The sequence below is a fragment of the Leptosomus discolor genome, chromosome 6 (genome assembly GCF_034619465.1).
Source record: "Leptosomus discolor isolate bLepDis1 chromosome 6, bLepDis1.hap2, whole genome shotgun sequence".
Classification (NCBI taxonomy): Eukaryota; Metazoa; Chordata; class Aves; order Leptosomiformes; family Leptosomidae; genus Leptosomus; species Leptosomus discolor.
The window spans coordinates 16,190,443-16,203,238 of NC_141396.1; the positions used below are offsets into that span (position 1 = coordinate 16,190,443).

At 63.6% G+C, this 12,796-nt stretch overlaps 1 protein-coding gene across 2 annotated transcripts in view; it reads right to left on the reverse strand.

Moving 5' to 3' along the window:
• Positions 1 to 1,453: 1,453 nt before the first annotated feature.
• SLIT1 (slit guidance ligand 1) overlaps positions 1,454 to 12,796 on the reverse strand; it is a 61,061-nt gene continuing 49,718 nt past the window's right edge. The window contains exons 18-37 of one of the 2 annotated variants that reach the window (XM_086467250.1): positions 12,565 to 12,708; positions 12,111 to 12,254; positions 11,821 to 11,987; positions 10,601 to 10,733; positions 9,442 to 9,510; positions 8,982 to 9,053; positions 8,712 to 8,783; positions 8,328 to 8,399; positions 6,634 to 6,797; positions 6,128 to 6,252; positions 5,823 to 5,920; positions 4,916 to 5,055; positions 4,508 to 4,601; positions 4,181 to 4,318; positions 3,565 to 3,802; positions 3,344 to 3,474; positions 3,099 to 3,253; positions 2,745 to 3,033; positions 1,779 to 1,990; positions 1,454 to 1,698 (exon numbers count right to left, since the gene is read on the reverse strand). In XM_086467250.1, coding sequence (XP_086323376.1) covers positions 1,454 to 1,698; positions 1,779 to 1,990; positions 2,745 to 3,033; positions 3,099 to 3,253; positions 3,344 to 3,474; positions 3,565 to 3,802; positions 4,181 to 4,318; positions 4,508 to 4,601; positions 4,916 to 5,055; positions 5,823 to 5,920; positions 6,128 to 6,252; positions 6,634 to 6,797; positions 8,328 to 8,399; positions 8,712 to 8,783; positions 8,982 to 9,053; positions 9,442 to 9,510; positions 10,601 to 10,733; positions 11,821 to 11,987; positions 12,111 to 12,254; positions 12,565 to 12,708 — 2,902 coding nt within the window. Of the gene's footprint in view, positions 1,699 to 1,778; positions 1,991 to 2,744; positions 3,049 to 3,098; positions 3,254 to 3,343; positions 3,475 to 3,564; positions 3,803 to 4,180; positions 4,319 to 4,507; positions 4,602 to 4,915; positions 5,056 to 5,822; positions 5,921 to 6,127; positions 6,253 to 6,633; positions 6,798 to 8,327; positions 8,400 to 8,711; positions 8,784 to 8,981; positions 9,054 to 9,441; positions 9,511 to 10,600; positions 10,734 to 11,820; positions 11,988 to 12,110; positions 12,255 to 12,564; positions 12,709 to 12,796 lie in introns of both variants that reach the window. The other variant, XM_086467248.1, reaches the window with a different exon arrangement.

A 12,796-nucleotide genomic window follows, 5' to 3' on the forward strand; every position in this document is an offset into this window, starting at 1 on the left:
CCCATGGGCATAGAAGCGATGCTGCTGCGGAGGTTGGGTGCGTGCAGTACCCCAGCACAGGCTCCCCGTGCTGCACCGGCAGCTACACTGACCCTGCTCCCACGCCAGCCCAGCACATCCCCTGGCACGGCGGGCTTTGGAGAGGTGCTGCCTGGGCACTGGCACCTGAGTCCAGGAGCTGGTGGGACCTGCCCTGGCAGCAGTGTAGGCTCCAGGCTTGCAGCCCTGGGCATCTTCAGCCTCTTCAACTGGCCCCAGCACCCATAAGGCTCAAGCAAACCCACATATGGGCACAGCAAACCCACACCCCCAGCTGTCCCAGCAGCCTCCTGCCCCCGCTCGCTGGGCCAGTGGGACACGGGGCACCTCTGCTCAGCTGCAGAGCCCCCCCGCCAGGGCTGAGCCTGAAGGAAAGGGGCTCCTGGGCCACCCCGTGCAGCTCCCACCTCCGAGCAGAGCTGCCTGGCTGTCCTGGCAGCACCCGGGGCCCCCTCTGCGTTAACAGCACAGCGCTGGACTCCGCAGCATAGGGCAGGACTGGTGCTGGGGCCCCCCCAGATGTCTGTGCCCCACTGCCTGTGCCCCTGATCAGCACCCCTGGGACCACCCTGGTCCTGCTCCACCCAGCGTGGCCCTGACCACCGCAACAGGCTGGAGCCATACCCTGTGCACCCCAGAGCCCAGCCAGCAAGCACAGCTGGTGGGTGCCACCAGCAGACCAGGCTGCAGCCATGGAGCTGGTGACATTATTTGGGGTGCTTTGGGCTCCAGCACCCCAGCCACTGCACTGAGGAGCTCCTCGCTGCAGCTGCCATAGGGGCCATGGCAGGTCCTCAGCAGGGAGGCCAGGGCTGCTGGAGGAGAGGATGGGGAGCCAGGCTCGGGGCTCACCATGACCATGGGATGCCAACTGCGCCATGCAGCCCTCTGCCAGCCACGGCCCACGAGGCTCTGCCATGTCAGGCCCCTTCTGCTTCAGCCCCAGGTGTTGGAAAAACCCCTGGCTCGCCAGGCTGGATGCAAGGGACAGGGCTGCCACGGAGGGGACATGCAGGGGGACACAGGCGCTGCCCTCCATGGCTGCAGGGCTGTGTCAAGGGAAAGGCAGAACGCCACAGGGAGTGGACAGGGGGCAGCTGGACAGACCACCCACCCTGTATCCACACATCTGTGTAGCTGCAGTTCTTAAAAAATTCTCTATCTACACATTTGCTTTTGTTTGTGGGATTTTTTTTTCTTTTCTTTTTTCTTTTGTTTTCTTTTCTTTTCTTTCTTCCCCCCAACCCTCTAGATGCAACAGCTCTACCCTCCGCCGGGCTCCTCAGATGCAGCTGCGGTTCGGGAACACCCAGACAGCAGCACCGTGGCCACAGGGCAAAGCGAGGTCCTTGGCTTTGGGGGCGGGGGGGGGGGCTCCCCGCAGGCCCCCCGGCTGTCCGGGGCCGGTGGCCGCTCACAGGCACTGGCTGCAGCCGCACTTGCTGGGCTTCTCCACCTCCTCCACGAAGGTCGCGCCATTGCTGCACTCGAAGGCGTATTTCCTGCGCCGCAGCCGCAGCCCAGTGCAGCAGCCGGCACCGGGGCCGCCGCAGGTCCCCCGGCACTCCACCCAGGCCACCGGCCGCGTCGTCTGGCAGATGGCATAGCCCCGCTGCACCTGGTGGTAGTCCCGCACCGGCTCCCCATGGCACTCCGGCTCTGTGGAACAGCAATGCTCAGCCTGGCGTCTCGGCGTGTGGCTGCACCCTGGGGCATCCACCCAGCTCCCTGGCACCTACCTTGGTCACAGAGGGCTCCGGTGTAGCCGCCGTGGCATTCGCAGGTGGGCTGGCCACCTGGGGTGAGGCGGCAGTGGCCGTGGACGCAGGGCCGGTGGTGGCAGGGGTCGGGTGGCTCCGTGGGCTGGTTGCAGAGGGCACCCTGGTAGCCCTCGCGGCACTGGCAGCTGTAGGAGAGGGCGTCGAGGGGCAGGCACAGCCCATGCACGCACCTGCGGGCACCCGGTACCGTCAGGCACCCGCCGGTACGGCATGGTATCAGCATGCACAGCCCTCTGGCACCGAGCATGGCATGGCACCAGCACTAGCACAGTATTGCACTGGGACCAGCATGGCACTGCCACGGCACAGCACTGGTATGGCACAGCCATCGTGGCACAGCACTGCCACGGCACTGGCACGGCTCTGGCACAGCACCACCAGCACAGTACAGCCCTGGCACAACTCAGTGCTTAGTGGCACAGCACGGCACCACCGCCACAGCGCGGCATTGCCACGGCACAGTACTGTCACGGCATGGCACCACGATGGCATGGCCCAGTGCCAGGAGAGGGTGTCACACAGCCAATGGGAGCAGTGGGCAGGGCAGGCTGTGAGGAGGGACAGCCAATGGAGAGGGCAAAGACGAGAGGGGTAGCCAGGGGGGAGCAGCCAATCAGGAAGGAGCAGCCAATGAGCCAATAGAGTGGAGCAGTTGTGGTGAGGCAGCCAATGAGGAAGGGGCAGCCGATGAGCCAGTGAAGTGGAGCAGCCAAAGACCCAATGGGGCAGGTGGGTCACTGTGGGGCAACCAATGGGTCAGGACCACTGTTGCGGGGCAGCTAGTGGGGCAGACGGGTCAATGTGGGGCAGCCAATGGGGCAGAACTATGGCTGCAGGACAGCCAGTAGGAAAAAGGGTCACTGTGGGCCAGCCAATGGAGCAGAACCTTGGCTGCGGGGCAGCCAGTGGGGCGGAGGCACTCACTTGTGCCCCTGGCAGGGCCCGCCGCGGGGCTGGTCGCAGTGGGGCCCGTCCCAGCCGGGCTCGCAGTGGCAGATGGGGCCCTGGGCACCGGCGGGCTGGCAGATGCCGTGCAGGCAGTAGAGCTTGCGGCAGGGCTCGCAGCCTGGCACCACCCCCGGCGTCATCCGCGTCTTGGTGAAGTCCTGCAGCTCATTGTTGATGTAGAGGTTGCGGATGCACCCATGGAAGCTGGTGCCATTGAGGAGCTGCCAGAGGCGGAAGGCAGCCGAGTTGACATCCACAGGCATCCCTGGGGAGAACAGGGCTGTCAGTGTACCCGGATGCACCCCATTGCCCTCCTGGCCCCTGTCCTACCTCCCACATAGAGGGGGGCCTCGCTGTTCAGTGTGTAGTGCTTGCCCGAGTTGTCCATGGTCATGGGGCTGCCGCCGTCAATGGAGAGGTTCACCATTTGGTCAAAGGTCACCAGCTCCACGGTGTGGAACTGCCCGTCGTTGATGGTCTCCGCGCTGGCGGGGATGGCTGGGTCACCGAGGACCGCCTAAACATATGCAATGGGTGTGGCGGTCCCCAGCGAGCAGGGAAGGGGTGGTAGGTACCTGTAGATGGCCGAGCTGGGGTGGGTGCCAGGGTCGTAGCTGACCCTGACGTGGCCCTGGTACAGCTCCACAGCCATGTGGTCGCTGTCGCCGTTGTACAGCAGGATACCATTGCCTTCAGCTGTGGAGACCTGGCAGGGGGAGAGGCGAGAGTCCACATCCCTAGGGCAGCACCCCCAATGCCACCCCCCTGATGCCCCCACACCCCCACCAGCCCTCACCTGCAGGGTGATATTAGCCCGGGGCCAGTCCTGCAGGTCTGTGAACTGCAGGTACGTGTCACGGTCCACAAAGTTGACGCTCAGCAGCTTCTCACACTTGGGGCCACCAAAGCCAGGCAGGCACTGGCAGAGAGCATGGGCACCCCGCTCCACGCACAGGGCCCCATTCTGGCACTCAGCTCGCTCACAGAGGCCAGGCTGGCCGGCAGTGCGGGGTGGCATCTCACAGAGCTGTCCACTGCAGGGCCAAGGGTGCTGTTGGGCATGGGGCTGGGAAAGCACCCTACCCACTGCCCACCACCCCATGGGGCTCTGACAGTACCCCCCTGTTTTGGGGTCCTCAGGGAGGCTCTCCAGCCAGCAGCATGAGAGGGATGCCTGGCTGCTGAGCCCTGCCCTGGGGTCCCTCCCCAGGGATACTGGCTCCCCCTAGACTCTATCCCTGGAGACGCACACCCCCAGCCCAACTCATTCTTCTTACACTGTGGGGGATGGATGGATGGATGGATGGATGGATGGATGGATGGATGGATGTGGTAGCAAGGACTGGTCCCTCCTGCACAGTGACACTTAACTGTCCCCACTATCCCCGGTGTCCCTGTCTTCCCAGCCGTACCTGTAGCCCTCAGTGCAGAGGCAAGAGTAGCCGTTCACCTCGTCCAGGCAGCGGGCGTTGTTCTGGCATCGGTGGTCCTGGCAGTCGTTGAAGTCCTCGCTGCAGTTGCTCCCCACGTAGCCGGGCGCGCATTCGCACCTGGGGCAGGCGGGGGGCTCATGGCCGCCCCTTCCTTCCCTGCTGTGCCGGTGGGCGCCTGCTCCTCCTGGCATCTCCCTCCCCGTGCCCTTGTCAGCCCTCAAACCCACGAGATGCAGCCCCCCAAAAGCAAATCTCCCCCACCAGACAGCCAGAAGAAAGTGATTTGGGGAGGGCGGGGGGGCTCACCTGGGCCCCTGGCTGGTGGTGATGCAGGTGGAGCCGTGCTGGCATGGGCTGAGCTCGGCCGAGCAGAAATCTGGTGGCTGCTCACAGAAATCCCCTGCAGGGCAGAAGAGGGGGTGCCGGGGTGTGCCCAGCAGCTCTGGGATGAGAGGGGCAGCCCTGGTCCCCGCAGGGCAGGGGGAGCCCATGGGGGGCTCAGCTCAAGGCAGGGAGCTGCAGAGCCTGCAGCTCGCACCACCATGGGCACAAGGCTCTGCTCCGACGGAGAGAGCTCTTGCCCAAGCCAGGCACCGAGAGCATCCCAGGGTATGGGGGCTCAGTTGGGTGTACCCAAACTCAGGAGAAGCTCTGGGCACATCCCCCTGCCAGGCTCATGAGGATTTGGGGACGACTAGCTGCTGGGCTGGGTACCTGTGTAGCGGGCAGGGCACAGGCAGGTGTAGTTGGTGGCACCAGGCACGCAGGAGCCCCCATTCTGGCAGCTGTGCTCCTTGCAGGGGTCGCTGGCAGCGCGGCAGCTTGGACCCTCGAAGCCCATCGGGCACAGGCACCTGCCGCGGGGCATGGGGCAAGGTCAGGGGGTGAGAAAGGGAGTGTTTTGGGGTTGTTCCCCCAAAAACGCCAGCACAAGATCTTGGTGAAGAGCACACATGTGTGACAGGAGGCTCTGGGGAGCAGGGTTCAGTGTCCCTCTGCCGAACGCAGGGGAGGGTGTCAAGTGCACAGCCCCACAGGAGCAAGCATCGAGGATGCTGAGTTGCCACGACAACAGGCTGAGAGGCCACGCAGCCGAGAGGCAGCCCCCAGCCTGCCGTCTATTTTTGGCCACTAATTGGGCCCCAGTTCCCAGAAAGGGCTGAAGCGTTCGGGGTAGCGAGGGTCATGTGGGGCCACGGCAGCCCCGCAGTGAGTGGCAGCGACCCCAGGGCCGCATCCTGCCCCATTCCACCGTCAGCCCTGCCACAGCAGCTCGATCCCAGCCCCAAATCCCACTGCCCTCTGACTCCCCATACCTCCTGTGGCAGCAGGAGTCCCTCTCCCCTTTACCCTGAGCCCAGGAGCCTGCAGGGCTTGGGGGCACAGGGAAGCAGAGCCAGCACTCAGCCCTGCTGATGTGGTGCTGGCAGGAGGTGCAGAGAGGGCTGCAAAGAGCAGGCAGCACAGGCTGGAGCTGCTGGGTGAACGCAATATCCCAGCTACATGACCCAGGGAGCATGCAGGAGGGAAAGGAAGCACCAGACTTTATCTCTGTAGGATGCCGGGGCTCTGTGCTGCTGCCCAAACACTGGTCTTTCACAGGTTCCCATCCAGCACTCACCTGAAACCAGCTCCTTCCCCCATCTGAGGCTGGCAGGTCCCCCCGTTGGCGCAGGGGTTGGAGGAGCAGCCACTGAGTGTCACCTCGCAGTCCCTTCCCTGCAGAAAGAGGGAGAGGTGGGAGCAAGGAGGGTGCCATAACACCGTCTCCCTCTCCCCCTGCCCTGTCCCACTCGGCAGGGCACTACGGTGTGCAGGGAGGGGGGAACAGTCCTGCAGGCAGTGAGCCCCAGGGGGCCCACGCTGCCCACTTCTCCTGTGCAGGGATGGGTCCCCCTGTGCTGGGGACCCCCGGGACCAGGGTACCTTGTAGCCACTGGGGCAGGCACAGCGGTAGGAGCCGAGGGGGTCATTGTGGCAGGTGCCCTGGTTCTGGCAGGGGCTGGAGAGGCAGGGGTTGCACTTGGCCTGAACGCTCAGGGCGGGTGGGCCTGTGGGACAGGAGGTGTGGAGATGAACGTTAGTGTGGGGAGTGACGGGGAGGCATCCGTTTTTGGGCACCGACCTGGTGGGCAGAGCCCCAGCCACAGCTGGGAGCAGAGCCTGCCCCATCAAAGGGCTGTGCAGCAGGCAATGGGACAGTCATGTGCTTGCTGGGTCATCAGGGACGTGCCACCAGCAGGTAGGAAGACAGACGCATCCCCGTCCCTCTACTCCACAAGGCAGCTCAATGGATGAAATGCTGGAGTCCCCCAGACTCATGGAGCATCACTGCCAGGCGAGGGCAGGAGGCAGCCTGGCTCCCCATCACACCTGCTGCCCTGCCTGAGGAGGGCACGGATGGACGGACGGACAGCGCGGACACCTCTCACCTTGGCACTCGAACTTCTTGGCAGGGGTGGTGAGCAGCAGCTTGCCTTCCATGTCGGGGGGCCCAGCGCAGCGGGCAATGCCTGGCTCCTTGTACCCCGTCTTGACCCAGCTGGAGAGCCAGCGCAGGTTGCAGCTGCAGTACAGGGGGTTAGCCCCGATGGCTCTGCAGGGGGAGGAAAGGCAAAAACTGCACCCACTGCCCTGCAGAGGGAACCGGGCTCAGAGACCTTGGGACTGGACACTTGGCTGGGTTGCCACATGATGGGGGGACCCAGTGCTCCTCCATTTCTGGACCCATCAGAGGTGCTGCCCGCAGCGGGAGGACTGGGGCACACAGCCCCACATTGCTGCCCAGTTAGACCACCCTGCTGCCAGACCCACAGCCCACACAGTGCCCTGTGGCTCCGTGCTGGGGCTCTCTGCTGCCCATATGGAAATCCTTGGGAGTCACTCTCCAGCACTTGGGCAAAGCTGCCTGGACCCAGTGCAAACTGGGAAAAGCACCTTCATGCTGTGCAGAAACAACAGGACCACTGCACGGGAGCTATGGGGCCAGCCTGGGCTCTGCCGCACAAGTCTGCAGGGCAGAGACACGGGAGCGGGCTGCTGGGGACAAGCAGTGGGTCATGGCCAAAGCTCATGGGGCCAGCATCAGGGGAGAGCAGGGAATCGGTCTGAGAGAGGAGGAGGGAGGGTTGCTCTGCTCTGCAGCAGAGCAGGGCAGAGAGCAGCGGGCGACGTGGGAGTCTGAGGGTTTAGGTGCCTCTTTGCATCCTCCTTCACTGCAAAGGTCAGTGGCGATGGGGGGTCGGAGACCTGTGACAAAGGAAGGAGACGGCAGCCGAGAAGGCAGGCGGTAGGGACAGCAGATCCGCTGGGGCTGCCAAACCTGGTCCTACAGCACCGACAGCGCCGGCTGGTGACACAAACAGCAGCGCCTGCTGGCAGCGGCAAAGGCAGCACCGCGCTTCAGCAAGGGAAATCAGTGAAGAGCTAGGGAAGCCCAGACCGAGCAGTGCTGCTCCCAAAACACACAGGGAGGCCAGGATTGGAAATCAAGATGCTCTTCGCAGGCTGGAGGAACAGGCAACCCCCTCCCCAGGATGCCAGGAGCAGGACCAGCCACCAGCAGGTGGGTGGGGACAGCTTAGCAGGGACAGGGATGGGACCAAAAAGTCACTGTGAGCAAAGGTGAACCCCTGCCCCAGGCAGTGGGTACAGGACTGTGCTCCTGGCGTACAGGCTCCTTAAAAGAGGGGCTGAAACACCAGCACCAGCAGGACGATACTTGATGACAGATTTGGGGGGGCTGCTGCAGGGAAGCACCCTGGCAACATACTGGTATGGGTGAGAGCAGTCCCTGCCGACCCCACAGCTGTGCCAGCACCTTGCATAGCCTGATCTGCATGTTAGGGGACTCTGGGGACCTGGCAGTGTGGGGGGGACCCCCACACCACCTCCAGCAAGGACCACAGGGCCATCCCACGGGCACTGGGAGGCTCAGCTGCACACCTAGGCCTGGGGGCTGAGGACGGGGATGGCAGCCACGGCACAGCACTGCCCCAAGTACCAGCTCAGAGAAGAGGACAGGAGGCAGCCCAGCCCCCAGAGAAGCTGGGCTCAGCCCCGTGGTTTTTAAAGGTCTCCTGAGCCTACGTCCAGCCCCACACCCTGCAGAGTGGGAGATACTCACAAGTGGGACAGGGAGGTAACATCTGCAAAGATGCCCTCGGGGAGGCTGGAGATGTCATTGCCGTGGAGGGACCTGCAAGAGAACAGAGGGTCCTGCAGGGCCCGCGGCTCCAGGGTGGGCAGCAAGGACTGTGACCAGCTGGGCTGCCCCCGCCCCACAGGTCCAGGCATGGGTGGCAGAGCTGGACCCCACCACGCTGTCACTGTTGCAAAGGCACCGTCTGCTCCAAGAGACTGATGCATCTCCCCTTGCTCCTCCTGCAGCCTGTACCCTGCTCACCTGCCTGCACCCAGCTCCAAGCAGGCACAGGGGACACGGGGACACAGGCAACAGCAGAGAAGGGACCGAGCGGGGCTATGGGCAGGGCTACGGGCAGGTACTTACAGCAGCCGGAGGGAGCGGAGGCCCTCGAAGGCCAGCGGAGGGATGCACTGCAGGGAGTTGTAGCTGAGGATCCTGTGGAAGGGAAGGGGGAGGGATGGCTGCATGCTCTCCCTGCCCGAGCTCCAGCTCAAACCACAGCTTCGCCTGGAGGGAGGGGGGAGACCCTGCTGCCCCCAGCACCCCCCAATCTTTGAGGTCCCCTAGGAACAGCCCCCCTGCAGCTCAGCTGGGCTGCAGCCTGGTGGGGCACGCCGCAGGGACCGCACTTACAGGGTGGTGAGCTGGCTCATGTTGGTGAAGGAGGAGTTGCTCAGGGAGCTGATCCTGTTGTTGCTCAGATCGCTGGAAAATAGAAACCCCAGGGCTTGGAGCGAGCTGCACTCTGTCCCCCCTCATTGCCCCCCTGTCTTCTCAGCTGCATCGGGGTGCAAACAGCAGCACGGCACAGCCTCCAAGGGAGCAGCAGGGCTGTCACACAGGGTGATGGCAGCAAGGACACTGTCCCCCCTCTGCCCCGTGCCCAGCGCCAGCAGAGGCTGTGAGCACCCAGCGGCTGAGCTGCCAGCCAGCTGTGTCCTGGTGCAGAGAGGGGACACAGAGGGATGTCGGGGGTCCCTGCACGCCACCAGGCCCCTCCTCAGGATCACGCACCACGGGGACAGCCCCTGCCCTTGCTCACAGGTCCCAGCAGTGGAACTGGCTGCCCGGGCTCCTGTTTCTGGCTACTTACACAAGCTGCAGGTACTTGAAGGTGGAGAGCTGCCCTGGGACCTGAGTGAACTGGTTTCCATCCAGGTAGCTGCAAGGGAGAACAAAAGCACCTTGGAGTGGTGAGAAGCAGGAGGTCCCTCTCTCTGCCCTCCCGCTTCTCCTGCACAGACACCCCTATGGACTTTGGGCTGCGAGAAGCACCTCCAGCATCACCTCCCTCCCAGCAGCCAGGGCCCGCAGGGCTCTCGGGGGACCCCTGGGCTGGCAGGGGAGCTGGCGTGCGAGCGCATTAGCACAGCCTGGGCGTGCGGGTCCCCGGGGGCAGTCTCCCAGCAGCCTGCGTGTGTAAGCGCAGCCAGCCATTTACTGCATTTACACATCCGATGTGAGCGTGGGCGGCTGTAACTGTTCCCAAGGCATGTGTGAGAGAGCGCAGAGGATGCAGAGAAAGGAGGGGTGTGCGAGACAGCGCAGGGGTGTGAGGGGGTGGTATACATATGCATGTGCACAACCAGCGCCTACACCCCCTGCGCACAGGCTTGCTGCCATCCCCCATCCCAGACGGGTGCAGAGCCCCCTTCGCAGCGATGGGCATCACGGCGCCTGCACATCCAGACCTGGCGTGGCTGCTTGGGTATCTCCCTGACACCCACGGTGATGAGTGGCTGACCCCAGGCAAAGCTGCCCATGTCCTCGGAGTCGGGGCTGCCAAGAGCATCCCTGCAGCCATGGTGAGAGGTGACAGCAGAGAGGGGCTGGGGAGCTGGCAGAGACAGGGTGACCCTGGCCCTGTCACTGATGACAGGCTGCTGGGGACCACAGAGCTCTGGGCTACACAGCTGCCTGGGGACCACAGCTGCAGGGGGTGGCTGTCCTATGCTGCCCCCTCCCAAGGGCCAAAGAGCAGGGACCCAAGTGTGACAACCCCCCTTGCACAACACCCTTGGTAGCCCTCAGTCAGCAGAGAGGCTCTTGCTGAGCTCCTTGCTGGGCTCAGGGCTTGACAGGGTCCTTTGGCTGGGTGGGGTTCCTGCTCCCACTACTGGGCTGGGATGGGGCTGTGCGAGGGAGCACCTCTGCCCCAACATCTGCAGCCCCGCAGCAGAGACTCCCCCACCCAGAGCTGCAAAGTCGCTGGCAGTCGCAGGGGAGAGCCTGGGCACTTGCTCCCCACTCACAGCTCCGTGACGTTCTTGGGGATCCCCCTGGGCAGCGCCTTGAGGTGCTTGTTGCTGCAGCGGACAACGGTGTCGAGGCAAGTGCACTCCTGCGGGCACTGGGGGCGGGGGATGCAGCTGGTCTCCTCCTGACCTGCACCAGGCACAGAGAGCCACAAAGTCACCAGGGCCCAGCCCTCGGGCATCGCATGAGGCTGGACTCGATGCCTTGTGCCTGCCTAGGACTGCTCCCCTCCCATGCCAACCATCTCCCCTCGCCCCCAAAGCAGGGTGCTGCAGGCAACAGCCTCAGCCCACCTGAGAGCCAGCAGTGCAGGAACTTCTGTGCCCAGAAACCACTTGCCCCACCAGGATGGATGCAACCAGCCAGCTCAAGGCTGCTCTGATTTTCACTATTTTCAAGTAAAAATGCAGCCCCAGGGACAGCAAAGATGAGGATGTGGAAGAAGGCGCTCAGCCCTGCAAATCCTCATGAAATAACCTCCTTCACCCATCTCCCAGATGCCCCTGCATAGTGGGAGCAGTGCCTGCACCGAGCACCGGAGGAGCCAGCAGCGCTCCCTCTTCCCCACCTCAGCACTGGGCTCCTGTGGGAGAGGTGTCCCTGGGATGACTGTATGTTATCTCGCACCGTTAGGAAAGGCGCAGGATGCAACCCTTCAGTCTTTGACGTGGTGGAGGAGGGAAAGCAGAAGAAATGATGATTTGTTTGTAAATATTTTCCAGAGGGCTCAAAAGCTGTTCTAAATTAAATTTTTTTTTAAAAAAAAAGGCTTTTCTCTCAACACGTGTGCTCCCCGCCTGCTCCATCTGCCCAGCTCTGGCACATGTGCGGGGCTGGGAAGGGAAGGAGGGAAGGAGCAGGATGAATCCTGGTGGGCTTTGCCTACACATCTGCTCTTGGCACAGCGTTTGCTGGCATGGACCTGCCCACATACAAGGGCCATGCAGTGCAGTCGGTACAAACTCCTCTCCCAGCTCCAGAGCAGCTCACGGGTGTTCTCAGTACAGCCCTAAGGGCTGGGCACCAGGGAATGAAATTCCTGCATCGTTAGGGGAGGGCATTAACGGGCTGAGGGACCCCTGAGCTAGTGGCTTGCCGTGGGGCACTGCTGAACATCCCGGGAGCAGGGATGGTGCTGGGACACGGAGCTCAGTGCCAGCCTGAGAGGAGAAGCCCAGTCCCCCCTTACCCCAGCGCCGCAGGGCCCGTGAGTTACCTTCCTCACACCTGAAGTCGGGGAAAGCCACGTCCTGGAGCGGGATCTGCCGGAGGAAGTCGGGGTTTTGGCATCGTGGGTTCCCCGTCACGATCTTCCTCTTGCGCAGCCAGTCCCCCAGCCAGGCCAGCTGGCAGTTGCAGTTGAAGGGGTTGGCGAGCAGGTTCCTGCACACGGGAGGGAGCATGAGGGCATCACCTGAGCAGCCGCTGGGCAAGCAGACCCCCTACAGCCCTCCCGATGTGATGAAGACAGCCTGGGAGCATCGTCCCCCGGGGCCCGAGACGTACAGCGTGGAGAGGGACTGTAGCGTGTCGAAGGCCCCCGGCGCGATGGTGCTGATCTGGTTGTCGTACAGGGAGAGCAGGCGGACGTTGCGCAGCCCCGTGAAGCTGTCGTTGTGGATGCAGCTGATGCGGTTGTTCCTCAGCATCCTGCGGAGGGAAGGGGACGAGGGGACCTAATGACCCGGTCAGGTGCCATGGGGGAAACCCACCTTGGCAGTGCCCGGACTGTGCCACCTCACTGCTGGGCAGCAGGATGAGGCTGAGCCAGTCCCTGAGCAGCCAAAAACCTGCCCGCCCGCCTGCCCCAGCTCTGGATACAGCCAGCAGATGGGTAAAGCACTCCTGAGCTGGCCCCGCACGTGATGCAGACAGCACCAGCCCAGGATCATGGGCAGGGCAGGGTAGCAAGCAGCAGGGATGTCCTCGTCCCTGTGCCCACAGCAGAGGGGGGACTCACAGGGTCCTTAGCCCATCCAGGCCCCTGAACATGCCGCTCCGCACAGACTCCAGCTGGTTGACAGTGAGGTGCAGCTCGCTGACGGAGGAAGCCCCCTCGAACACCCCATCCTCGATCTCCGACACCTTGTTGTTGCTGAGGTTGCTATGGAGAGAGGAAAGCAGGCTGGGATGTGGGCTCTGCCCAAACCTCATCCTGAACCCTGCCTCCTCTAGGTCCCACCAAACACCCC